Source organism: Henckelia pumila, unplaced genomic scaffold (assembly GCF_033568475.1).
Source record: "Henckelia pumila isolate YLH828 unplaced genomic scaffold, ASM3356847v2 CTG_298:::fragment_3, whole genome shotgun sequence".
NCBI lineage: Eukaryota > Viridiplantae > Streptophyta > Magnoliopsida > Lamiales > Gesneriaceae > Henckelia > Henckelia pumila.
Genome location: NW_027331797.1, coordinates 415,772 through 440,662, shown reverse-complemented (window position 1 = coordinate 440,662; position 24,891 = coordinate 415,772). Strand labels below are relative to the sequence as shown.

Here is a 24,891-nt window from a genome sequence, read left to right as displayed (position 1 = left end):
CACATTATGTTGATAAAATTCTTGAGAAATTTAATAAGGATGATTCTGCATTGGCTAGAACCCCGATAGATACAAGCCAACATCTATCAAAGAATCGGGGTGAGAGTATCTCTCAATTAGAATACTCTCGAGTCATTGGAAGTCTGATGTACTTAATGAGTTGTACACGACCAGACATAGCCTATGTTGTAAGCAAATTGAGCAGATTCACGAGTAATCCAGGAGATGAACACTGGAAAGCAATTGTCAGATTGCTAAGGTACTTAAGGTACACTCGTGACCATGGGCTGCACTATACCAGATATCCTGCTGTTATTGAAGGATACAGTGATGCAAACTGGATATCTGACATGAAAGACTCAAAATCTACAAGTGGATTTGTGTTCACTTTAGGAGGTGCAACAATTGCATGAAAATCTTCTAAACAAACTGTAATAGCCAGATCCACGATGGAATCTGAGTTTATAGCACTTGATAAGTGTGCTGAAGAGGTTGAATGGTTGCGTCTATTCTTAGAAGATGTTCCAGGATGGGTAAAACCTGTACCGGCTATTTGTATTCATTGTGATAGCCAATCTGCAATCAGAAGAGCACAAAGCAATATGTATAATGGTAAGTCTAGACATATACGTCGTAGATACAATACCATTCGACAACTACTCTCAACTAGAGTTATCTCTATTGACTATGTAAAGTCAAAGGATAATGTAGCGGATCCGTTAACCAAAGGGTTAAACAGAGAGTTAGTTGCAAAAACGTCAAAATGAATGGGACTGAAGCCTAAAGAATAAATTGGTGCGAAGGAAAACCCAACCTAAGCTGATTGGAGATCCCAAGAACTAGGTTCAATGGAAAAACCTAATCGCACTGGTTTGGTAGATCACTGTGGGGGTTAATCTCAGTCTATTCTTATTTCAAAACAGTGAGTGTAGAGGATAAGCATATAGCTTTTAATGATTATGATGAAATTAAACATAGAATCACCTATGTGAGAGAGAAGTGCGGCCGCTTTGAAGGAATTGCAAGGCACAATTCTAGACCCTCTCACAGAACCAGGCAAGTGTTCATGGCCAAAACGAACACGATCATGAGAACTGAATTGTATCAAGAAGATTCATGTGTGAAGTATATCTTAATTTACATGAACGGATGTACAGTTCAAAGACATCGCATCTACTGTCAACCAGTGAATTGCTATGCTTTCACAAGGAAAGGTTCAAAGGATAACACCTACCTATCCTATGCAGGATTTCAACTGTTGAACGTTATCACGTATATCTTCGTTTATCTTTCAATTTTCATTCATGTGGGGGATTGTTGAAATAATTGAATGGAATTTAATGTTGTAGGTCGCCGCCTTCCTTGAATATATACATGTTCACACGTTTTTGCTACTCAAACAATTCATGGAACATGACCCTCCATATTTATTATGCTCAACTAATTTGATAGAACAAATGTCTGGCTGCTATTTGAGCTGTCGTTTTCTTTTGTGCATGTGCATGTACCCAAATTTCTATATGATAGAAGTCTGATGTCTTAATATAAATATACGCCTTTGAACTCTCATCAGATTCATTGAAATATATTCTCTTTCGTTTCTAAGCTACTGCACTTCTGGTCCATCATAAGATGTGTTCTTGCTCATGCATGCTTCTCAATTTTCTGCTCGTGCATGCTATACCTTGTCTCACCTCTGAGTTTGTTCTCTGTTTATTTCTGAGCTACTGATTTTCCTACTCTTGCTCGGATTTTGAGAGTTTACGTGATATCGTTATGGTACAATCTCAGTTCCCCGGTGTAATACCTTCGTGCTAGGTGACTACAAGGTTTTACCGTTGCATCCTGGGAAACAGACGTCCTACGTGATCCTCCGAGCACATCCGGGAGGGGACGAATCTGTTTTAAGAAAACTGTAATTTTACAGGCCTCGGTTATGTTATTCTTGATCTGAAGGAAATTCACGTAATAGTTTTGATCTACAAAAAGTTGCCGTCATAATTACATATATTTACCTTCACTCGCTCTCTCCAAAAAAGTAAAGTGTTTGTTATTTCCTATCAAAATTTGTGAAGTTGGTTCAAGAATAGAAAACCAGGCAATGAGGAGCAATAGGTTGATCGTATTTACTATCCTAATGCAGCTTTGAAATCTTCAGTTATCCTTGCTATTTCTTGAATAAATAGAAGATAATCTAGACTGTGGCTGGAAGAAATCGAATGGTGCTCCTGTTCCTACAGAACGTCGTGTGGCATTGGGAGAATCAGACAGTAGAGGTTCGTATACAGAATTGCGGTTCCTGGATTGTGATATAGATAAGGGGGAAAGATCTTTCTCTAAAGATCTCGACTGGGGCTCGATGTTCCCCAGCGACAGGATTGGCCCTCCCAAGCGTTCGGCTTGTTGGAGTATGTTGATTTTACTTGACCTGTATGTGTATCGAAAGTACTTCAGAGCAAGCACAGGACCCATTCCTGCCGCAACGATCACCTGAAATACCAATAAGGCATAAAGTCCTAAATATTTAACGAGAGGATCAATAACAATAGATGCACCACTTATTTATTTATTTATTTTGAAAAGAAAACTTACAATCATCGTACACCAGTATGATGGCTGTCTACATAGACGAAACATGATTGTGTACATCCCGGATGATGGGAGAGCGCTAACAATCCAGTTGATGGCATAGAAGGCAACCAGGTTCCCCCATATGGCCAAATGCTGCAACAGTGTAAAAGAACTGCAAAAACAACAGAAAAAATAAAACAAAAGGTAACTGCTAAAACGAGACAAGAAACATAAACTACCATAGACCAACCAGAAGTTGCATTAAAAGTCTGACTACATTGTATGATAAGAACTGACAATTATCATCATTTGTAAGAGTAAAGAATCTTACTTTTTTGCATTAAAAAAGTTTAAACAAAATATAAGAATGTCCACTTGTTGCATGATGGCTATCACTTATCAGATGCCCATGCTGTAAGATAAAATGCAAGAGAGAGAGGTACTCACTTAGTTTCTATGGCAACAACAAACGCCTGCAACCAAATACATCCAGATAGAGCCACCATAGAAACCTCCTCCATCTCACTTTTCTCAAGAGCGTAAGAGTGTATGGTGATGCCAAAAACAACAATTGCCTGCAGAGCATAGAGAATTAACACCACCAAGTATTTTGCCATGGAAAGGCAACAATTTCACCGAAGAGAAGAGGAACAATAAACAAAATAAACTTCAGAAGATGAATTGATGGTGGGAGGTTGATAATGGGCTCAGTTAATTAAAGTTATGAGCTCCAGCCAGATATGTTCCACCTGCTTTCGGGCTCCAATTTCCTATAGAACAGGAGCCACCATTCATTCATGAAAACAGTTTCTCTTGCTTCATTCGTTTAACTCGATTACTTCTTGGTGCAGCCAACCGTCGTCCAATGATGTAAAAAAAAAATTGGGATCATTATACTTCAATTCTTCTTGCTATGCCTATAAATTATTTCACACTGTATTTGTGACCAAAAGAGTTGAGTCCTTCAAGAGTGTTCATGACCAAAAGAGTTGATTGCTTCAAGTTTGCCAGAAGGGTGTCCAGGGAAAATAATAGAAACTGATGGATTGTTTTGCATTTCTGATTTTAATACATTTCTTCCTCACTCAGAACCATTCCACTGCATTTGTGTTCAAGAAAACAAGGCAGAAATCAAAAGCTAAAGGTACTCACATGAAAGAGAGATCGCCCAAACCATCCCGCAAATGTGCTAGGATTAAGAAGTCTGTTTCAAGTTTAACTTGATCAGTCAAATAAACCAGATGGTAGTATTTAAAAGAAAAAAAGTTGGGACATGTTGTTTACTCTTGAGTTTAATATACAGAAACAATAAAGGACAATGCATGGCAAGAACACAGATTCTAACCTTCCAGCTTGGCAGTAAAATAGAATCTGAGGATGTCGCATTACAGTTTTTTCACTGAGATCTTTGTCAAGGACATTGACTAACACGGGAACACTAGTGTAAAAAACATTATAAGCCATCAAGCTGACAGAGTTGAAAAGACTGGTCCCTGAGATGCCTGAAATGAAAGAGAAACTGGAAGCATTCTATTTTTAGTAACTAGTTTTGGAGATAAATATAACACTACAGCTAAATATAAGGAACAGAATGAAAATAAGTGGAAATAAAAAACAGAAACTTACAAAATCTGGATAAAGCAGATCAGCAAGGATTTATAAAAGGAATATTGGGAAAGAAATGCTGTGCGATTATAAGAGTAGCGTCCATGCACAAGTATCAACCTTTTCAAAAATCTGAATTCTGCAAGACATGAATTGTCAAGTGTATTAGTGGTTGCTCGGTATAATGTAAGAAATAACTTAAGGCCAATCGCGACATATGAATGATTGCCAAAATAATTTTAAATCATTCTCCCTAGAAAGATTTTAAAAAATTATTTAGAGTGAATCAACACGTGATTAGATGAATATTCCATGCAGTTGGATACATAGGAATATGGAATCAATTGCATTTTACGGAAAAAAAAAACACTTGGCCATCTCACGTTTTTTAGATGAATATTCCATGCAGTTGGATACATAGGAATATGGAATCAATTGCATTTTACGGAAAAAAAAAACACTTGTCTAAAAAACGTGAGATGGCCATATAAAATCAATCCACGTCACTTGTGGCGAAAAAGGGATGGAAGAAAAGAGAAAATTATACAAACTCCTGGCAACAACAAATAAATAATGCATGTAGAGTTCTAAATATCTTTCAAATATACTAGTTTTTTAAGCTAGCAAACTATCTTCTGCAGTTTAAAAAGTTTCTTCAGTTGACAAATTTTTGCTACCCATACCTGTTTATGATAGTAAATCTGCTTTCAAATCATTGCAAGTAATAAAATTTCAATAGTTTACAAGTGTTTCACAATAACTTCATGGAAAATTAAATAAAAAGTCCCAGCAACACTGGGTTGGGTAGTCAAACAATATAAAGATCCTATTAACTTGTGAAAAACAAAGTAGTTCTTACTTCCTATGCTATAATCAGCAGCCCTTGCTGCCTGCAGTCCTTCTCTGCCACTGATGCCAACCCCTATATCAGCTTGTTGAATCATCCTGACATCATTTCCACCATCCCCAATGGCCAGTGTTCTGTAGTCGCATGATTTCAAAAGTTCTACAAGCTATGATGGAAAAGAAAAACTTCACCGGTGTTACCCAGATAAGGTGAGTATAAACCTATAATATCATCTCAAAGTAGGATGCTTAGTATGCTCAAGTCTTTCTAGTTTCTCCTTTTTCCATTAATCTGAACAATCATGATGCTGTTGAGACCAGATACACATACGCCAATTATTCAAGTGAGGAAAGCAGATGGACACTAAAACGATGTTGAGAAAAGTACCTGTGCTTTTTGGGATGGAGTAACGCGACAACATATTGCTGTCCTCGACAAAATTGCAAGTTCTGTGAATGCTTTACTATAGTGCTTAAGGGCAATCTCAAGAGCCCACCCATCAACAACAAAAGCTATATCCTGCAACACAATCTCAGTTTTACAAAATTTCCAAATCTTTAAACAAATCAACGAATGGCATAAAATAATATACAGTGAGGTTTCATTGACAGAACTTAGATATTGCAAGAATTCCCAAAAAGATTCCACAGAAACATAGTATGATAAATGTGAGACCTTAATTGATTGTGCCAGTAGTTTGACTTCATACACTTTTTGTGAGGGGATTTACCTGCATATTCCGTACTGCTACAACTACAAAGGGTCCATTTCTGTACATTATAAATCCACTACATTTTTCTCAGGCTATATATATTCTTGGCACACACAAATGAATTTATAAAACTTCATTAGATTTGATCGAGAATACAAACCGTTGAGTAAACAATGGAATATGACTTCATGGCAGCAATTATAACTATGTAAAATCATCTGATTCTTTGTACAATTGATTAATCATTAAGAATCCTCTTGAACAAACAGTAGATCGAACAACATTTCACTTCATCAATTAACACATGAAGAAATGTTAAGAACACAAAACTTTTTAAGTACCTACAAATTGTAGTTCAGCTTAAATGGTGTAACATGAAAAAAAATACCTTTGGTTCTGCATCCGTGATTCTCATTGTAAGCAACACTCTCTCTAGATTCCTACACACTTCATCTTCAGTTTTCCCATTAATTATCAGAAGCTGGCCTTTGGGCTCTGTCAACAATGAATAAAGCTGGTTTGACATGTAAGATCATACATATATGAACAGAATTCCTAGTGTTGTTTTTGTGACTTCGGTGCTCATTTATTTTCTAAAGTTTCAATTGTCACGAGCCAGTACTATACAAAAACAAAACCAAACTCGAGATCACCTGGGGACACGAAATTGCAAGAAAGAGCGATCTGAATAGCAGTGTTCTGCTTGTCTCCAGTCAGCATCCAAAAGTTAATTCCTGCTTTCCTAAGTGTTTGGATTGTTTCTGGAACACCATCCTAGGTCGTTATAAGAAGAGAATAAGCATAAGGGAAAACCTACACAAGTAAAAGATTAAGGAAGCTGCAGCCGGAAAAATAGAGTTTACACGCAGTGGATCTGCTAGAAAGGACTTCCCTAATTAAACAGGATACCTGTAGGCGATCTTCTATGGCAGCAACACCAAGAATATCAAAACCATGCTCTAATCTCTGGCAGACTTCAGCCACTCTCCACTGAAAAATCAATATAAAGAGTAAGTATCTTGTTATGCAGTAAACATAGAACTACATGCATAGACAGATGCTTGGTCAGGTGGAAAGAATGAGAAACAAAATGTGGAAAATTTCTAGCACCTCTCTATCCACTAAGGTACTATTAGCCTCATTGAACATTGCCGCCCATTGTTGATACTCATCATCATCTAATTCACGCCAAGCGAGGCACAAGGTCCTGAGGCCTAGTTGAGCATATTGTTCCACAGCTTCAGCAAAGGTCCTTATCTGTTGCCCTGGCATATACTTCACATTTAAATATACAAGGAAAAAAATTCCATCTTATTCTGCAAAATGAAAATCAATAGTGGGCCTTTCAAAAAAAAAAAAAAAAAAGAAAATCAATAGTGGGAACCAAAAGTTAAAACCCTTGGGCAAACGCTGAAACAGAACAAGCCAGCCGACTGACAAATATTTCAAAGAAACTAGCAGAATGGCAAAGCAACAAGTATAAATGCAAATAAAAGGACAATATTTGTTGGAAAAATAAGCTAAAGATTAAATGTATATCAAGTTCTTGGGCTTCGACATATATACTTGGGGACAAAATAGGGACATAATAGTTACTTAGGATTACCTAAAAATTTCAAGAGGAATCTTGTTGGCAAAAGGTGTATTCGAATTAAATTGATGTATTGCTAGCTCAATATGATCTGAGCCCACAAGGGTTCTAAATTTCAATCTTTGGATTTTGTATAGGGATTGGAAATTGGCTTTGATTTAGTTTGATAACTGTGGTTGTTTGCATTGGATAATAGTTAGCTTCTGTGGACCACTAGTCCACTTTTTGTAAATCTTCTAATCTAATTTTATATATAACATTATAGTTTCCTATCAAAAAAAAATATGATCTGAATTAATTTCATCCCAACCATGTCTATGGGTGTGCCAATGAAACATAACCAGTCCATCCCTACTCATGAAGAGTTAGAGCACTTGTGGCCAAGAACAATAAAAGCATAAGACTAGACTCAATAGTCCAACATGTAGTTAGTTGTTCACTGTATCAGCCAAGAATGTGAATGAAGCTTCCCGTAATACAGAAATAGAGATTGGTCAATTGAGCAACCAAAATCACTAGAAGAATCAAATTTCACGAAAAGAAAAGGCAACAAACACATCTCGTCGTCATTTTTTCCTTTAACATCACCAGTACTATGTGCATAATGATCAAATCTTTCAAAAGTTAAAGAACATGGAACAGAACCTGACAATGATGTCTTCAAGGTAACCGTAAAAAATCAATATTTTTCCTGCTACAAAAGAATATTGCTTGGATTGCAATCATATTTCCAACACATGCCCCGTTTGGTTTAAATAGTACATTTATAACTAGTTTATACCTCGAATAAGGTCTGACTGTCTCCAGGATTAATATGGTTATCAGAAACCAAATCAACACAGATGCTCTATAGTTTTAATGTCTAGCAAATAAATACAAAGTATGTGACTTGGGTATTAAGTAAGCAAGTTAATGGAAGGTCATGTAGTGGTCTAATTTCTGGGTGTGACTTCTCAAGCACCGAGTTTTAAAATTTATATAGCCCGAAACTTTCACCAGCAACGATTAAATAGTCAACAACAAATTATGAACAACTACCTGCACGTGCGTGAGGAAGAATAGATTCGTCTGCTCCTTTAGACAGAAGTAAAATTTTCCCACTTTGACAGTCTTTAAGCACTATAGACATCCTTTTCCGATCAGAAGTGAACTCTAGGATGTCTAGCACTTCATACTGTATTAGTGAGGAATTAAAGTTGATGTCTGCATAACCAGGAAATTTATGATACCTCGCGTATAAAGTACCAAAATACACTGAAAAGCATCATGCTTACTAACAATGCCTCGAATAGAGCAAAACCATTATGCTTACCAACAATATTGCCACTCTTATTCGCAAAAACCATAAGCAACTGTGCAGCAGCACGTACAAGAGCTTCTTCATCTTGGGATTGTGCCTTGTATGAAATTGCGCCGCTATTGCTGCATAGGGAAACAAAGACAATGCAGCAACAGACATGGCCAATAGATTGAATGATACCACAAACATCGTTAAATACACTAAACATCAATAAATATTCTGGCTTCTTCTGTATAATTCTTATCTTGGGAAGCATTTGATAACAGAATACCTTTTCACGGGAATAACAGTATTGCAAATGGCCATAACTTTAAGAAATCGAATCACATCAGGAGTTCCACTTGAGACAGCATTAAGCATTTCTGCATCTGGACATGGAAAAGTACAAGATGGTCAATGCCTTACACTTTTATATGTCTACATAAAAGGATCCTTGCACATGCAAAACCCAGGAAATGCAAAAAAGGGTTATCTGTTAAATAATGAATAAAAGCACGCACACCAACAAAATCAACAAATGCTGTGAAAACCAATGACACTAGCAACTACTACCACCAGGATGAGTTTTCCACTGTACCAAACATCAAAGGATTATGACACTACCCAACTTTTATATCCAAATTCAAAACTATAATCTTGTATAACAACCACTTGTTGCTTCATTAAGGCATCATAAAACTCATACATCAAACATAAATAGCATGCACGAGTTTTCCTCTTTGTCTGTGAGTCGTTCCTCTCTCTTAAGTCCAGAAAAAATCACCATGATAGAGTATAAGAATCTATACAACAAAAGCAAGCACTCTCTGTTTTGTTTGATATAGTATCAAGACATTTTACGATTATATTGGCTTAATTATAACAATGAGTGACCAGATACAATTAGTACTAACTAAAATTATAGTATTATACTCAAAGACAAGAAACCACAACAGTCCACCACAACCTAATTATAGAAGATGTGCATGAAATTTTTAGCAATAATTAAACTTCCATGGGCAAGGACTGAAAGATATTTGCTAACTCCAGATATATCAAATAATTTTACCTGATAAAGCATCCCCAGTCTCATTCCCATAATAAGATCCATTTATGCAACATCTTCTGAATACCATTTTATTTTCAGTAAGTGTTCCGGTTTTATCCGTCAATATATATTCAACTTGCCCCAAATCCTCACTGATAGCTGTGCTGCCAAATACAAAAAACGAGTTCAACTATATCAAATCATGCATGTAGTACAGCCACAGAAAATGCCACGAGCATCTAGAGTTTCTTACTTGGCTGCGTGAGACCGAGTTCCAGTCTCTAGATCAACCATCTGATCATCCCAATCAATAAATTTTGCATACAGGCTTTTCACAAGATCTAAGGATACCTGCATCAGAGAAGATGCACGTATCCAAGATAATGAATTCACAATCACCGATACGTGTTAATGTAAGTTGTGATTGCAAATAGCAAATCTCATAAATTGAAACAGAATGGGTATCTAACATAGATAAAGCCAAATCACAATTTATTTAAAATATTTAAAGGTCTTTGGGCTCTGACTGACCCATGAAAATTAATTCTATAACTACAAGACTCAAATGTTTACCTTTATAGATATGGGGATCATAATAGAGCAAAGAAGCTCAAATCGCAGAGGTATGACGAGCAGTTCATACCAAGGCCCTTCATTTGGATATTGGACATACCATTGCTACAAGGGCAAATCAACAAAATGTGGAATAGTTAATTAATCAAGACAAAGACAAGTATATACTCTCTTAATGAAACACACCTTCCTAGCTTCTGTATCCTTCCAAACATTCCCAGCTATGCCAAGAACAATAACGACAACTATCTGGAAGACAAATATTGCTCCAGTCAATTTGTCAATCATTGCATCTACAGCTGTAAGCTTTGGTTCGGGCACTCCTCTACTCATGCCTAGCTTGGTTTCATTGCCTACAGATAAAAGGAGAGTGGTGATTAAGATCACCAATTCTGCAAACAAATAGGTGGAGGAGGAGGCAAAGCATAGAAATTTGGAATATTTAGTCCAGGATCAACAAACTAATTACAAAAGGAGATGTGAGAAGAAGTGCTGACACCCAAATGAAGAGCAAGTATGTGGTACTACAGAAGTACAGAGAACGGGGGCAGGAAGGAGGTTGGGGGGCGGGGGGGGAGAGAGAGGTGTGGGTGCAGGTTGTAACTATTAATAACTTTACAGTATGTTCCAAAAATTATCAGTAATGACACATCCATTTAAAAGTCAAAATAGATTAGCTCCTGTCAGAACTGAAAAACATACAAATCATCTATTTCAGTTCAGAACCATAAATTCACCCAAATAGGAGGTAAAAGTGCTCTTCCAATTCTCATGGTATTTTGCTTATCAATTGCAGGTCCTTCTAGTGTTTATTGTTTACAACACCAAAAGAAAATATAAGGATGTTTTTTATTGTATCCCTCATTGACAACTGAATTTACAGTTAAATGAGTAAGAAGTTGAATGTCTAATATACAGCTTGATCTCAGCTCACAATAGTTACACACTTGCCTGTGTAAACAGCAACTCCACATGCCCACTCTGTATTCCTTAAGTAGCATGATTGAAGAACTGTATTGTTTATGGTCAGCGGGCATATATCATTATCAATAAATGGAGGAAACAGCCGCATGTTTGCATCACATCTTCTAATATCTTTATCGGGACTCGGACACTCAATTACTCCCTGGCAAAGAGGATATTATAAAATTGTGTTTCTTGCACATCCTCGAGTTATTAAAATGCAAACAAATGCCTTGCCTTGATCTTGTGCAGCAACTCAAGATCCATTCCCATGCAAGCAGAAGGTATCACTCGTGTTTTCAGGTCAGTCTCACCATCTAGCGCAGCTGTCTACAAAACCAAAAAAAATACATTATCAATTCCCATATGGTAACATTAGGTATATCGGCAAGACGGCAAGGAAATATGCAGTAGCATAAAAAGATATGATATTAATATTAAAAAGTATTGATGATTTCTAACTATTCATGTTTGCAAGTACATTACAATGTGATACAACACAAGGTCATTTTCAGACAGCTACCCAATAGTTAAGCTTCAAATTTTGAAAATGGGAACCACCAAAGAATTCAAAGTGGAAATTTCAGCAAAGCTAAAAAACATCACATATTATCAGCCTTTGACATATCGTCGCAATGGTTATACCCAAAGTTACAAATTACCAATAAAACAAAATGTGTTTTTGCAAAATTTAAGTCGAACTCTAAACTGGAAGATAGGATAAGAAAAAATCATCTTGCTTTAATCTAAACAGAGTATAGAATATCACAAATCATTTTCCTTTAGTTTCAACCGAATACAGAACATCACAGACCATCTTCCTTTAATCTCAGCTAACGACGGTAAACCTCTATGAATTCCCCTTGAATTGCACAAAATCCTGTACCGAGGCATAGTCTGCTTAATTGATTTCTTGCCAGTTTATTCATGAACACGTTCACAGTTTCACTTTTAACTTTTACCGTACGAAAGTTAATACTCAAACCTCCAAAACACTTGAAACTTTTGAAAGAAATCAACTATTACAGGCAGTATCAAGAAATAGAGTTGAAAAATCCAAAGAACAAGAGCATACAAAAAAAAATCTGTGAGTGTACATTTACTGTGTGATCTCGGTTAAGCAATGAAAGCAAAGGTGGGAGAAAATTTTACCTCCACATAGCATATACCCAGTGGATCAGCAGTGCCAAGAAGGAAAAGATCACAAGGTACTTCATCATTTTCACGCAGCCACACAATGTTACCAACCTTAATGTCTTGAGCTTGAATCTAGAAGAGTATTACGAGGACAACAGATAAACGATCCGATATTATAGAACCAGCATTCCACGGCAAGTATCATGTTTATCCCAAAACACTAGTTTGCACTATTTCTATATGCTTCATTGACCGATGGCAGCATATTGATCACTCATGCTTGTCAAAAAAGTAAATTATAAATCTCCGAGCATAACAATCATCAGGTTTTTACAAGCCATTGATCAAGATCGGAATCAACATTAAATCCTACTTTGCCTGCTTACATTTATCTGCACTCACTTTCAGAGAAGCATAGCAATCTATTCAAGCAAGAGAACCAAGATATTCTATTTCAAGTTCATCCAAGACTAACCACCTTCAAGTGGCACCATTTGAACTCCTAACAATGGGAAACAGAGGACGAAAAATAAAATAGCATACATTATTTTACCATGAAAACCACCAATAAAAAGAGAACTAATGAAGCCTCTCTCTCTCTCTCTTTTTGACAACTAGGGAATTAGAACTAATTTGTAGAACATAAATAAAGTATGGATCCCATTTGACCCCATAGGAAATAGAGAGAAAAAAAATAGAAAATTGTTTGATAAAAATAATACATAAATAAACAGAAGCACCAAATACCAGCTTTTTGATTCCTTGCCGCACAATCCACACTTCTTTCTCATTTGCTTTCTTATCGGAGATATACCTATTGTAATCATCCCATGCTTCTTTTGTTGCAGAGACTGCAAATATGAAAATAAGAGGACCCCACGTACTAGCAGGATTCACTGGAGTTATCAGTGGCCATAGTTGAAGGCACGCAATCAACAAAAAGTACTGATTCATGAGTCGGCTAGAAACAAAGAAAATCGTTAGAGACAACAAAATTAATGTAAAGCATTCTATGCAGATTATGACAAACAATATGTGGGCATAAAAATTCCGCTCATATAAAATTGTATGCAGCCAATTTGAAGTAGTAAATAAAGCATAAAATGAGTGAAGAAAGTAAAAGTGCATAAACAGATATAACATGAGATTCCTAAAACAAAAATAGCAAGTAAAGAGATGAGGCCAGGACCCCATAGTCCAAAGAAAACCACGACTAGGCCAAAAAAAGTTGGAAAATAAATTCCATTAAAGTGCATCAAAGGGAAATGTAGTTCATCCTCTTAGTCGGAGGGAGGCAAGTTAATAATAACTAGCATCGCAGTCACATATAAATATAACTTTTCATGCAACACCAGTATGCATAAACCGATTAAAACCAATTTCACTACGGTATGCAGAAACAATTGGTTTACCTGAATTGTTCCCATAAATTTTTTGGGAGAAAGTTCCATATGGTATACTTCCTGTTAGATATCCGATTATCACAGTAGAGATCGTCAGCTAGATTGTCATCATTAATATAAACACATCGCTTCATTTTCAATTTAAACTCATGTGTCAGAGTTTAATATGTCCGACCCAGAGCCAACATGAACGCTGGACTCAGCAGTATCCGATGATTCAGAAGATCGTATGCCCTGCAACAATAGATGTTCAAAGTTCACAAGCAATCGTATAGCTAAAAACACGTGCATCATAGTAGCTAAAAGAATATCATCATCTATTCTCCAGCAAACTGTACTAGCTATAGGTATATAAAAGAGAGACGCAACGTATAGCCGAAAACGCGAGCATTTTTGTCACTTGAATTGTTTCAGATACCAATCTCGCCGATTGTTTATTCCTTGTCGGAATCAACAAACTATTCAGATAACGGCAATCTGGTATGCGAGTGTGTTGAGATTTATCAGATATTCATAACCGACAAAAAATTATAATCCTCGGAAGATAAAAATCAGATTGAAGAGCTCATCCACGGGTAGAAATCGATTGAGCATAAAAATTTGGATCAGGAAAACAAAGTTTTACCTAGAGAGAGCGGATCAGAATTCAGAACATGATTTCAGTTGGTTGGCCAGGACCAAAAAATCTTACTGCGATGATGCGATTTTTAGTCAGTCAACTGGGTGGGCAGCGGTGGGGAAAAAAATATATAATAATTGAATTTGTATATTATTTAATTTTTTGTGCCACTCTTTTAAAAACCAATTTGATTTATTCCTGAAAAATTAAACTCGGAATTGTTAAATATTATTCTTAAAAAAAATGTCTAAATTGATAGATCAAGTGAGCATTTTATTAATGTTCATTGTTCGATTCTCTACTAATACTTTATCGAATGAGACTTATGCACAATGATTGATATTTCTAGTTGTATTTGATATATTAAAAAATCAGAAAAAATGAGTACGATATATATATGAATCCACTCTTCTTTTATATTATAGTTGTTATTATTAGTATCATCTATATTATATATTACTCTATACTATATATTAAATTTAAACTTTTTAGTTATATATATATATATATATATATATATATATATATATATTGGTTGAGTATGTCCTTTATTATCTATTATTTATAATTTAAACTCTCTTCTCTCTTTATCTATACTCTATTCTCTCTCTTATTTACAAATCAACCAAATCTTTCAAAAACATGTCTACATCGACGCATCGTGTCTGGTCCTAGTCCTGCTGCTAGAAAGTAGAAACTGCTAGGTCATGTTTGAACGATAAGTGGCCCATGTCGGAATTCCAAAGTTAGCCCATTGTTTAGTTATCCAAAGTTTCATACAAATATAGGTCCTGTTTGAACGATGAGTGGCCCAACAAGGGAGTCCAAGTCTGGCCCATTCTATTATGGACCCAAAGTTTCATACAATTACAAAGTATCACACGCAATGTCCATTTGAGTTTTTAAATAGAGGGACCACCGACAAGGAAGACAATTATCACCTTATGGAAAAAATGAAATTTATTTTCCTAAAAAAAAATGAAATTTATGATACTTTCCATAATAAATAAATAAATAGGAAAAATAACAATCTTCGTCCACTATAGTTCTATTTATCACCATTTCCTACGTAAATTTGATGTAAATTTGATATTTACATAATAATATAAAGCCTCTAGTTGTATGAGTATTTATAAAATGTTTATATTAAAGTGTTTTTTATAAAATATTTTAAAATTTGATTTCATAATATGCATATTACAATTATTCAATAAAAATGTTTTTAAATTTAAAATGTAATATATCCGATTTATATCATTGCTTTAAATTTTAAAAACATCAAAAAATATATCTCAATTGTTATTTTAAAATTATACTTGAATAACATTTTTTTTAAAATATTTTTCAAAAATCTTTCTTAAATACATTATTTTAAGTTTTTTTCCTCTTACAAACACGTACTAAAAATTGTTATAAAATATTTTTGCCCAAAGAACCAAAATGATCGATTTTTGGATTACATACCGACCATTGTGGCGAGTGTAGAGTATCTGTATTATGGGGTGCATCATGCATTCCTTGTGTATGTTGGGATTATCCACACAAAAAATCTATAGTGATGCATGCAACTTTGTGGATAAGATTTGAGGATGTGTATCACACGATTTATGACGATACGTACCCAATTTTAAAGAAGACATTGGTTTATAATTTATCGAGAGAAAATATAAATATTTATATATAAAATAAATAAAAAATAGAATTATATGTTTGTTGAGATCAAACTCGATCTTCTCTCTTACTGCACCACAACGAATGTGGGCTGCCGGAATTATGTTTGGATATTTTTTGTTTAAAAAAAATTAATATAAATAAAAGAAATGAAAAGAAAAGCAAATGAAGAAGTGGGGAATCTGTAACTCAAAGGACAGTAATCTTGATCCATATCCAAATCCAAAACCACCAAATGCGACGTTTCACGTGTCGCTTTTTAGGGGAACACGCCACCGGACACGTGTACCTGCCTTTGAACTGCGATGCATGACACGTGGACTCCGTACATTTTGGTAGATAGTTGCGGTAAATTAAAATAATAAATGAGACAATAATTGTGAACACAAATTTTTTTGTATTATTAATACCTCGTATAGTAACTCATTGTTATGCGTTTTCATATTTCGTTTATTTCCTTATATTAATAAGTGCAAATCATTTTATAAATAATAATGATGAAGTTGAGACTGGTGAGAGTTAAAACATATTAAATTTTCATTTAAAAATAATGACTAATCCATGAAATTATAAATCATCGTTACTGTTTCCAAAATTTTATTTTTATATAAATTATTGTGATAAATCACATTACAAACTTAGATAGATTGAGGTTACAAGTACGATGCAAATGCGCGCAGCTCGTTACTATCCTAGTTAGAGCCGTCAATTTGGGTTAGGTCCATCGAATCGGGTCGGGTTGGCCCGTCACACAATTTAAGTAGATTTGGTTAAAAAAATTTCAACCCAACAAAAGGTGGGCCTAGATGGGTCAACCCGCCTAGGCCCGCGACCCGCGCGGGTTGGCCCGCCGCGGGCCTAGAGAATTAATAATTTATTTTTATTTTTTTGTTATATATGTATTTTTTAATAAAAGTTATGATTTTTTTTGTATTAATTACTTTATATACAATTTACACACATTAAATCAATAATTAAAATTTTTATTAATATGATTCTATTAATATTTATTTATGAAATGATATTTATAATTAATTATCATATTATTTATTTATTTTTATTTGTCGTGATCCAACCCGCGAACCGGCCCGCCTAACCCGCACAACCCATCTTGGATTGAGTTGGGTTGAGAATTTTCAGCCCGCCAGGATGGTGGGTCGGCCCGTCATCGACCCGTCAAAAAGTGGATTTTTGGTGGGCCGGCCCGCCATGAGTTAGCCCGTTTGATAGCTCTACTCCTAGTGCTGCTTTCATCTTTATACTGTATACATAAGTCGATAAAAAGTCCATTTAATAATAAAAATTATAACAAAAATCATAAATACTTAAATAATATAAATAATATACTCGTAAATCATTACTGCCTTTCAGTTTACTATGATTACTTGATTAGTAGTTTAATTATTTACATTTAAATTACTCTATGGATTTATCATTAATTCATTGTAAGCTAATCAAGTGAATATAATTTTTTTCTAAAAATATGACAACTTTATGTACACTAGGTGCGCATCAAATAGTTACAATGTCAAATAAAATTTTGGCTCATATTGAATAAAATAATGGATGCCGTTGAATGGCTAACTATATGTCCTTTTCTCACGTGCAAGTGTAAATTCGTCATATTGAATAATATGTAAATATATTAAATATTATAGAATTCATAGTACAATTCAGAAGCAAAGAAAAACAGGGCGTTAGCAATAAATTATAAGATCCAAACTTCACAAAAGATCGTTGGACAAATTGAATTCCGACAGATGAAAATTTAATATTTTTGAATTAAGTAGTTACAAGGTAAAATGCACACAAGCCAATTTAACTCTCTTGTCGTCTAAGAAATATTGATTCCCTCTGAAAAATTTGAATGATGTTACTGAAATATTCATATAGTTTAAATCGGATAGAATATAATTAGAGAAACCATAATCGCAATTTAGAGTAAAACACATGATATTAGCTTTTGGTCAAAAAAAAAAAAAAAAAAAAAGAAAGAAGCAAGTAGTCTCCATCTCTATCTAAATTCTAAAGCAGTGGAAAAATCGACCTCATTATTGGTCCAACGTTACGTTTGATTCCCTTTCACCCCCTTTTAGGTGGCAAATTTATTAACAGCACCGCATAACAAAGAGTGTTGTGAAGACATAACATGTTGCAGTAGCATAAAGTGATGTTTTTCAAATTAAACGAATCATTCCCGCTAGATAAAAATATCTGATATATCTAACCCACAGGAAAAAAAAATTAAATAAATCATTTTCCTTCCAAAAGTAGAAACTAAGAAATCAGAAGGCTGTAAATTAACCAATCCGTTGGCTAAACTAAAGAAAATCTACCTATTAAAAAAAAAAAAAAAAAGGAAAAGAAAAGAAAGGAAAGGCCATAGTTATATGACTTATATCTAATGCTGTAACCATGGTTAAAAAAATCAGTATATATAGAATGCTTGGGCATTCGATCCCATGGCGATCATGACAGTGCCACTACACTAAACTGGAGAGTAGAAAATGATGACGATCGGAAAATCTCATCGATCCAATCCTGCTGCCTGGGATTTGGAGGACCCGTTGGCTCACATCGCGCACAATATTTATGCAAACGGCCATCCTGATGCTTGCCAGTACGAAAGTGCTATGTCGGCGTTGCTACGGTACCTTCCGTCGAACAAAGACGACGGTGTGGCGGATGAAGATTCAGATGATTTTGAAGTTCCGGTGGATGCGTTCTCGTGCGATGATTTCCGGATGTTCGAGTTTAAAGTGAGGAAATGCGAGCGTGCGAGGTCTCATGACTGGACGGAGTGCCCATTTGCTCATCCGGGAGAGAAGGCTCGCCGAAGGGACCCGCGGAAGTGTCACTACTCCGGCAGCCCGTGCGCGGATTTTCGGAGGGGTGCGTGCAAAAGAGGCGATGCCTGTGAGAACGCACACGGCGTCTTCGAGTGCTGGCTCCACCCAGCTCGATATCGCACGCAGCCGTGTAAAGATGGGACTCGCTGCCGGCGTCGCGTATGCTTCTTCGCTCACACGCCGGAGCAGCTACGAATTTTGCCTCATGCTGCTAGCCCAGACGCGTCCCCGATTGTACTTAGCGGCGGCGATTCGTTTGTAGCCTCGGGTTTGTTCGGATCTTCGCCGAAATCCAGTTTATACTCGTCGCCGGTGTCTCCGAAAACATTGTCACCGCCGTTGGCCCGTGGCGACGGGCTAACGAGCATAAACTCGGTCGATCAACTCGCTGAATCGATGCGCCGCCGTTTGCAATTCAACAATATGGGCATGGGCATGGGCATGAGCCCACCCTCTTGGGGAGCTGAATTCGGGTCGCCGTGTAGCCCAAAAATGATCCAACCCGTATTCACTAGCTTGCCATCTACTCCTATTCGTTCCCGTGGCCTGAAACTTGCGAGATTGGGGACCCTCGACATATGGGAAACCTCCTGCCAGATGGAATACCCTCAGTACCGGGTCGAACTAGTTGACTTTCCGGATACGGATCCAGATGTTGGATGGGTCTCAGAACTTATTGAATGAATCGGGTTCGGGTCATCATCTGGTTGGATCCAAATTGGTCAACCCGGATTTGATTTCGTCTGATCGCGCGATTGTACCAAAATAACTCATAGAAGCTGGTTTGTTAATACGGTGTGCTAGTCAATTGATCTCTATTTTGTTGTGTTTATTTATGCGTGTGTGGTGCTACTGTATTGTATTATGGCTTGTGGAGGAAGAACATTTTCCAAGGAAACAATATTATAGTTTTAAGTTCAAAATCCATTCAAATTAAATTCGAACTTGCATATAGATTTTTCAGGGAATGCAAAACATATATTAACTGTGAACTATTTCGAGATTTAACAAACTAATCCATCAAAAATATGACAGCCCAAACCCACTTTTATATTTTAGTTGGGAAAGAACGGCGTCATATGATCCATACTAAGTAGATGTTTCATCGGTAGTGAAGACTGTAAAAAATATCTAATCAATATTAGAAACTTGATGTCGACATTAAACCCACTTGCATCTCAATCCAACTAATCAATAAGTCAGTTAGATGAATTGAATATGCTTACACATGTATATAACAATCATCTCCACGTACACAAAAACATCGGAGTTATAAATCTCAACAAGGCACAAAATAAGATATTAATTGTTTCTACCGAGTGATGATATTGGTCCCCTTCTGCGTAAAAGAACAAAGCAAAAGGCCGACAGAGGGGGATAAACTAAAAAGGACGTTTGACTCTATTTATTAATAAATTGGCAGTATACAGTGGATGAACTGCACAAAACCAAAACCCAAAAAGAAAAGCGTCAAATTGCCCTTCTTTCGGGGTTCTCAATTGTCGAATTCAAAATATGAAAATGATATTTCGGTCTAAAAGCAAGCCCTTTAAGAAGGAGGAAGAAGAACACGGATTAGAAAAATATAAAACGCCATATGATTAGACTCAAATTGTAATATGGGCCGTCAACTTATTGAGGCCCACGGATTGTAAAATGGACCTACGCCGTCCCTCTTCCGGAGAAACAGGTAGGCCTTTCGATAAGAAGATAAGAAAAAGATTGTGAAAACACAACAAATGTCAGGTTAATTAGGGGCAATCCGGCCTCTTCCCTCTGTTCATAGTCACCGTCGTTCTTTATTGCGCATTTTCTTCAACCAAAATTAATTATTAAATTTATTGGACTTCCTAAAGATTTTACTTTCATTATCGACTCCGTAACAACATAAAAATGAGACACAAGGACAAAGGTAATTCAATATATGAGGCTGAGAATCAATATTAGACTAGCGTGACCAGACAGTACCCCGTTGAGCCGCTCGAGCTCCATATCAAATTTAGTTGAGCTCGACTGACCAATGGATTTGTAACAATAAATGGCGTTTTAATGATATCAAGTTGAGTCTTGAGATAAATTATGTTACTCGAAAGAATCGAGTATGTTGAAAAAGAGTATGCAGACATTTACTCAAGTACAAGCCGAACACCGAAATTTGAGTTCAATGAGTGAACTGAATCACTTATATTAGCTAATATACTTGACATGGACTCCCAAATGTCGTAAAGAAAAAAGTGTGCGGGTAATCACAAAATATCTAGTCATATGTATATACAGCTCCGTACTCGTGAACGTACCTCCACGAAATCGATCCGAAAATGGGCCAACAGCTGAAGCTCTGAATTGTGACCACTCAGTTGCACATATTTCACCTATTAAAATTGAAGATTTAGTCTTAAATGGAGATTACATATAAAACTGCTGAATATCAAGGAACAACTTTAATGACCAACTTCTAAATCATTCTGCTCACATATGCTAATTAACGAAGAAGAATAACGAAATATTTAATATTATATTACTAGGATAAAGTGCAGAGTTTCAAAGAAATAACCACAAAAGGTGCCGCATATAGATACATGATTGGACATATTTAAAATCACAGGATTTTACGCCCATTTTCTGAGTGTATTTTTTTAACTACTTCCAAATATGACGGGGTCAAATGCATCTTTGCCAAATGTTTTATATTTGTAAATTTCATCAAAGGCCCATGACCAAACAGTGTTTGCATGATCCAAAGAAGTTTTCTATTTCAATTAAGAGGCTGATTACTAATCCAGCTCAGAAAATACCAGCTTAAAGGGCCATTTCCCTCTGCAATTCAGCAAGTTCATCGTCCTCATCTTCAACCTTCTTTACTGGTTGCCTCCCAGCAGGAACTCGAATAGGAGCAGCAGGAGCTGTGGTTGCAGGATGCAGAAGCTGTTCTTCCAGCTCAGCTCCTTCAAGTTCTTCAAGCTCTGCCTCCAACTCATCCTGTCGATGAATAAAGCATAAAAGAATATATTCCTTCCAGAAAAGTAATGAGGACAAAGCTATCAGAAACTACAGCTTACTTCATCAAAATCAGCTGCTGCACCAAGTGGTGCTGATAATGCTTCCTGAATTTGTTTCATATTTTCAGTCTGCTCATTGATCTCATCCATTGTTTTGTCAACGTCATCTATATTACTGCAACACCATGAAAATCCAAATCGTACATGAATCAGATGAAGTTGATGGCGGACCAGGTTAATTTGTTTAACCTTATATTAATCATGAAATTATAGTCAATGAAAGCATAAAGCACACTACTACGAGAGGACAGGCTTCAGACGCAAGTCTAGTAGGACATCTGATGGAAGAGAGGTGCATTTGGAAAATATATTTTAAAATTTAAACGCATAAAGACATTGTTTCATGAGGCATGTAATACGTAATTTCAATCCCTTCAATCATGATGAACCAAATATTTATTAGAGTAAAGCAAATAAGAATGATCATAACATTAAATTTGATTTAAAAGGATTAAAAAAAAAAATCTTCTTGAGTCTTAAAGTTGCATGTTTTACGCCAAAGCCAACTCACCTTGTTAAAGGGTTGAGCCACAAGCCTAGAATTGCTAAAAATGTGTGTTCTGGTTCATTAATTTCATATAGTAATACATATAAGAATAATGTGAAGCGGTTTCAGGTAATTGACACAAATTGTAACTTGTAAGTTACTTTATTTTTTCAAAATTTCATTTTCACGGGTGTCAGTTGTGGTTTTTATCTGCTCTAGAATTTCTTCCAGGTTTAGATTTCATTATGGCTTATCAATCAACCTAATGGCTCAATAGGGATCGATGCAGCTTACGTGGCCTTCTGCATAGCTTTCATTGCAGCTGCTCCAGTTCTCAAAGCGTCAACCGTTTCTGTTGTGGCTTTTGCCCCCTCTAGCATTATCATCTGGAGCCGAGGTGCACACACTATTTAACGGGCCATTTGAAAACCAAAGCTACGTGACCACGAAAATTATATGAATATAAACTGACCTGGTCATGAATGCGCAATTGGAAATTTCCTAGCTGTTCGATTTGCTGTTCATAAAGCTTTTTCCTCTTTAAACATTGTATGGCAGCTAATAATTAAAATGCAACAAAAATTTCAATTCACTGGATATACTGCAATTGAAATCTGAAGAAATGGAAAAAACGCAAATGACTTGAAATTTGTGTGGCACAGCTAAGTAAATTTCTCTGTCTGTGATAATTACTGTATAGAAAAGTGCTGAATACCATGTCATGTCTAAAATTGCATTGTTAACCTTGGTGGCACTGTTGTAAAATAATTTCTACAATGATGATTTGACACAGTTGATGATATATACTCGAGTCAAATTCGTGTCCTAGGAAGGATTGAGATCTACAACTAAAATTTTGGATTATTTACACAGAATGTTTGATGTAGAAATATATTAATCAAACTTGATTAAAATTCCATGCAGGTTATCGACTGTATTAGGAAGCAATTTCCTAGATAAGGGAAAGTCTGTGACTCTGCATCTTCATAAGACACCACTGAATTTTTTTCGAGATTGACTCAAATATCTGCAATATGCTCTTTAACATGATTAGGTTAAGGATTTATGTCAAAGCTTTTGCGGGGCTAAAAATTCAGAAGTTCATACTTTCAACACGCAAGAGTTTCATCTAAAATGTTCACTTTTACTCCTGATGTTTGGTCTTTAAACACACAGAACGCAGCTGACATCATTGCAAAATGCATTGAAGCACTTCCATGTTCATCACAATTTCATAATGTTTTGGCTCTTGTGATTTCAGTAGATTGCACCCAAGCCTGTGGGAGAAGATACTTTGAATAGTTTTTGGGAGATTGCAGCGAGTCTTTGGAGGAGGACGGCTAAATCCGCTTGAAGTTAGTTCAACTGTCCCGTTGTAACATTCAAGAGGATCTTGACAATGCTCTCAAAGAATAAATACACAATAAAGATGTTGAGTTGCAATATAAAAGAGGGTAACAGAAGAACACTAACTTCACAACTATATCATACCCCTTTTATTTTTAGCTCTAGTAAAGTCCTTTGCCTTTTCAACTTCTGCAGCAGCCTTCTTCAATAGGACATTCTCTTTTTTCTCTAACATTTCAAGAGTCTGCACACCTCCAAAAGAAGAACGGGTAAATTATGCTGCTGGTATAGAACCAAATGGATTTTGCATTCTGAATTGATTGTTTCTAGATTTGAAAATCATCTTGATTTTTTTTAACCATTTACAGATTACTGATCTTTTCCCACGTAATTCATGACAAAAGTATTTTCGATGTGAATAAACGTGATGATGTTTTCCTCACATATTACTAGAAGAAAGCGACGCAGAAAACGATAATAAATACTAGATTGCGGCAATTGGGCAGCATACATATATTCATTTACATGTAAAATAATTTTTTAAGCTAATTAAACAGTAAGGCGAGGCGAGAACTATCACTAATTCAAAAACCTTAGGCATACACATCAAGTTATCGCAGAAAAAGATCTAAAAAAAAGACTCAAACAAAATCGGATCAGAAGTGCACCTCGTTTAACTTGTCTAAGGTAGCAAGAGCATTCGTCTCTTGCTTAGGCTTTGAGAAAAATCCGGAAAACATCGTTGCTTATCTTTTTCAAACCTACGATTAGTAACGGAAAATAAAAACAGAATTGAAATCCTTAAACCTGCAACAAATTCCGAAACTGCGTCAAATTTGATCCGTAGATCTGACCAACCATAGGAACTAAAAGAGTTGATAAAAATCGACAACTTGAGCTGATAAAAAAATAAAGAAATGCAAATTTATATCTGAACATTATTCAGATCGTATGAAAATTAGTACTGACTTGTTCAGACCGATGATGAGAATCAGCTTGGATTTTGCAGATTCAACTGAATTAAGTTAATGGTAAAACTACTACTGTCAATATAAAAAACGTGTTGTGGGAATACCTTCTTGGCTCCAAAAAAGAAAACGTGTTTTCATTATGTATCAGCCACCCGGGAA

General features: G+C 35.9%; 3 protein-coding genes across 5 annotated transcripts; 1 reads left to right on the top strand and 2 right to left on the bottom strand.

Annotated features, from left to right (window-relative positions):
• Positions 1-1,960: 1,960 nt before the first annotated feature.
• On the bottom strand, positions 1,961-14,511 carry LOC140870909 (phospholipid-transporting ATPase 2). 2 transcript variants are annotated; one of them, XM_073273314.1, is made up of 25 exons: positions 14,355-14,511; positions 13,739-13,963; positions 13,074-13,287; positions 12,342-12,458; positions 11,427-11,519; positions 11,178-11,352; positions 10,413-10,579; positions 10,227-10,331; positions 9,907-10,004; positions 9,675-9,817; positions 8,898-8,994; positions 8,639-8,748; positions 8,365-8,529; positions 6,846-7,000; positions 6,645-6,725; positions 6,389-6,509; positions 6,124-6,230; positions 5,411-5,542; positions 5,036-5,189; positions 4,198-4,315; positions 3,917-4,090; positions 3,724-3,775; positions 3,019-3,146; positions 2,593-2,743; positions 1,961-2,490 (listed from the first exon to the last, which is right to left on the bottom strand). In XM_073273314.1, the coding sequence occupies exons 2-25, from the start codon at positions 13,861-13,863 to the stop codon at positions 2,155-2,157; spliced, it is 3,318 nt and encodes a 1,105-aa protein (XP_073129415.1). In that variant the 5' UTR covers positions 13,864-13,963; positions 14,355-14,511; the 3' UTR covers positions 1,961-2,154. The 2 variants fall into 2 exon arrangements, with proteins under 2 accessions (XP_073129415.1, XP_073129416.1); XM_073273315.1 differs by lacking the exon at positions 14,355-14,511 and adding an exon at positions 14,099-14,305.
• A 3,825-nt stretch (positions 14,512-18,336) lies between these two features.
• LOC140870922 (zinc finger CCCH domain-containing protein 20-like) lies at positions 18,337-19,801 on the top strand. Its single transcript, XM_073273330.1, has one exon. The coding sequence runs from the start codon at positions 18,527-18,529 to the stop codon at positions 19,550-19,552; it is 1,026 nt and encodes a 341-aa protein (XP_073129431.1). The 5' UTR covers positions 18,337-18,526; the 3' UTR covers positions 19,553-19,801.
• A 1,111-nt stretch (positions 19,802-20,912) lies between these two features.
• LOC140870923 (vacuolar protein sorting-associated protein 32 homolog 1-like) lies at positions 20,913-24,831 on the bottom strand. Of its 2 annotated transcripts, none has more exons than XM_073273331.1 (8): positions 24,731-24,831; positions 24,430-24,568; positions 23,906-24,005; positions 22,887-22,972; positions 22,709-22,800; positions 21,928-22,042; positions 21,664-21,847; positions 20,913-21,240 (listed from the first exon to the last, which is right to left on the bottom strand). In XM_073273331.1, exons 2-7 carry the CDS (start codon positions 24,499-24,501, stop codon positions 21,668-21,670), a joined length of 645 nt encoding a protein of 214 aa, XP_073129432.1. In that variant the 5' UTR covers positions 24,502-24,568; positions 24,731-24,831; the 3' UTR covers positions 20,913-21,240; positions 21,664-21,667. The 2 variants fall into 2 exon arrangements, with proteins under 2 accessions (XP_073129432.1, XP_073129433.1); XM_073273332.1 differs by having other exon boundaries at positions 24,430-24,522; positions 24,731-24,779.
• Positions 24,832-24,891: the final 60 nt, after the last annotated feature.

Excerpts from the sequence above, each read along its gene's own strand:
- LOC140870909 (XM_073273314.1), bottom strand. The coding sequence starts at position 13,863 with ATGAAGCGATGTGTTTATATTAATGATGACAATCTAGCTGACGATCTC. Across the intron at positions 10,005-10,226 it reads TGATCCCCATATCTATAAAG|GTATCCTTAGATCTTGTGAA; the intron begins GTAAACATTTGA and ends TCTCTGATGCAG. Across the intron at positions 6,510-6,644 it reads CCATAGAAGATCGCCTACAG|GATGGTGTTCCAGAAACAAT; the intron begins GTATCCTGTTTA and ends ATAACGACCTAG.
- LOC140870922 (XM_073273330.1), top strand. The coding sequence starts at position 18,527 with ATGATGACGATCGGAAAATCTCATCGATCCAATCCTGCTGCCTGGGAT.
- LOC140870923 (XM_073273331.1), bottom strand. The coding sequence starts at position 24,501 with ATGTTTTCCGGATTTTTCTCAAAGCCTAAGCAAGAGACGAATGCTCTT. Across the intron at positions 24,006-24,429 it reads CCTTAGACAAGTTAAACGAG|ACTCTTGAAATGTTAGAGAA; the intron begins GTGCACTTCTGA and ends GGAGGTGTGCAG. Across the intron at positions 22,973-23,905 it reads TAGAGCTAAAAATAAAAGGG|CTGCCATACAATGTTTAAAG; the intron begins GTATGATATAGT and ends TTTAATTATTAG.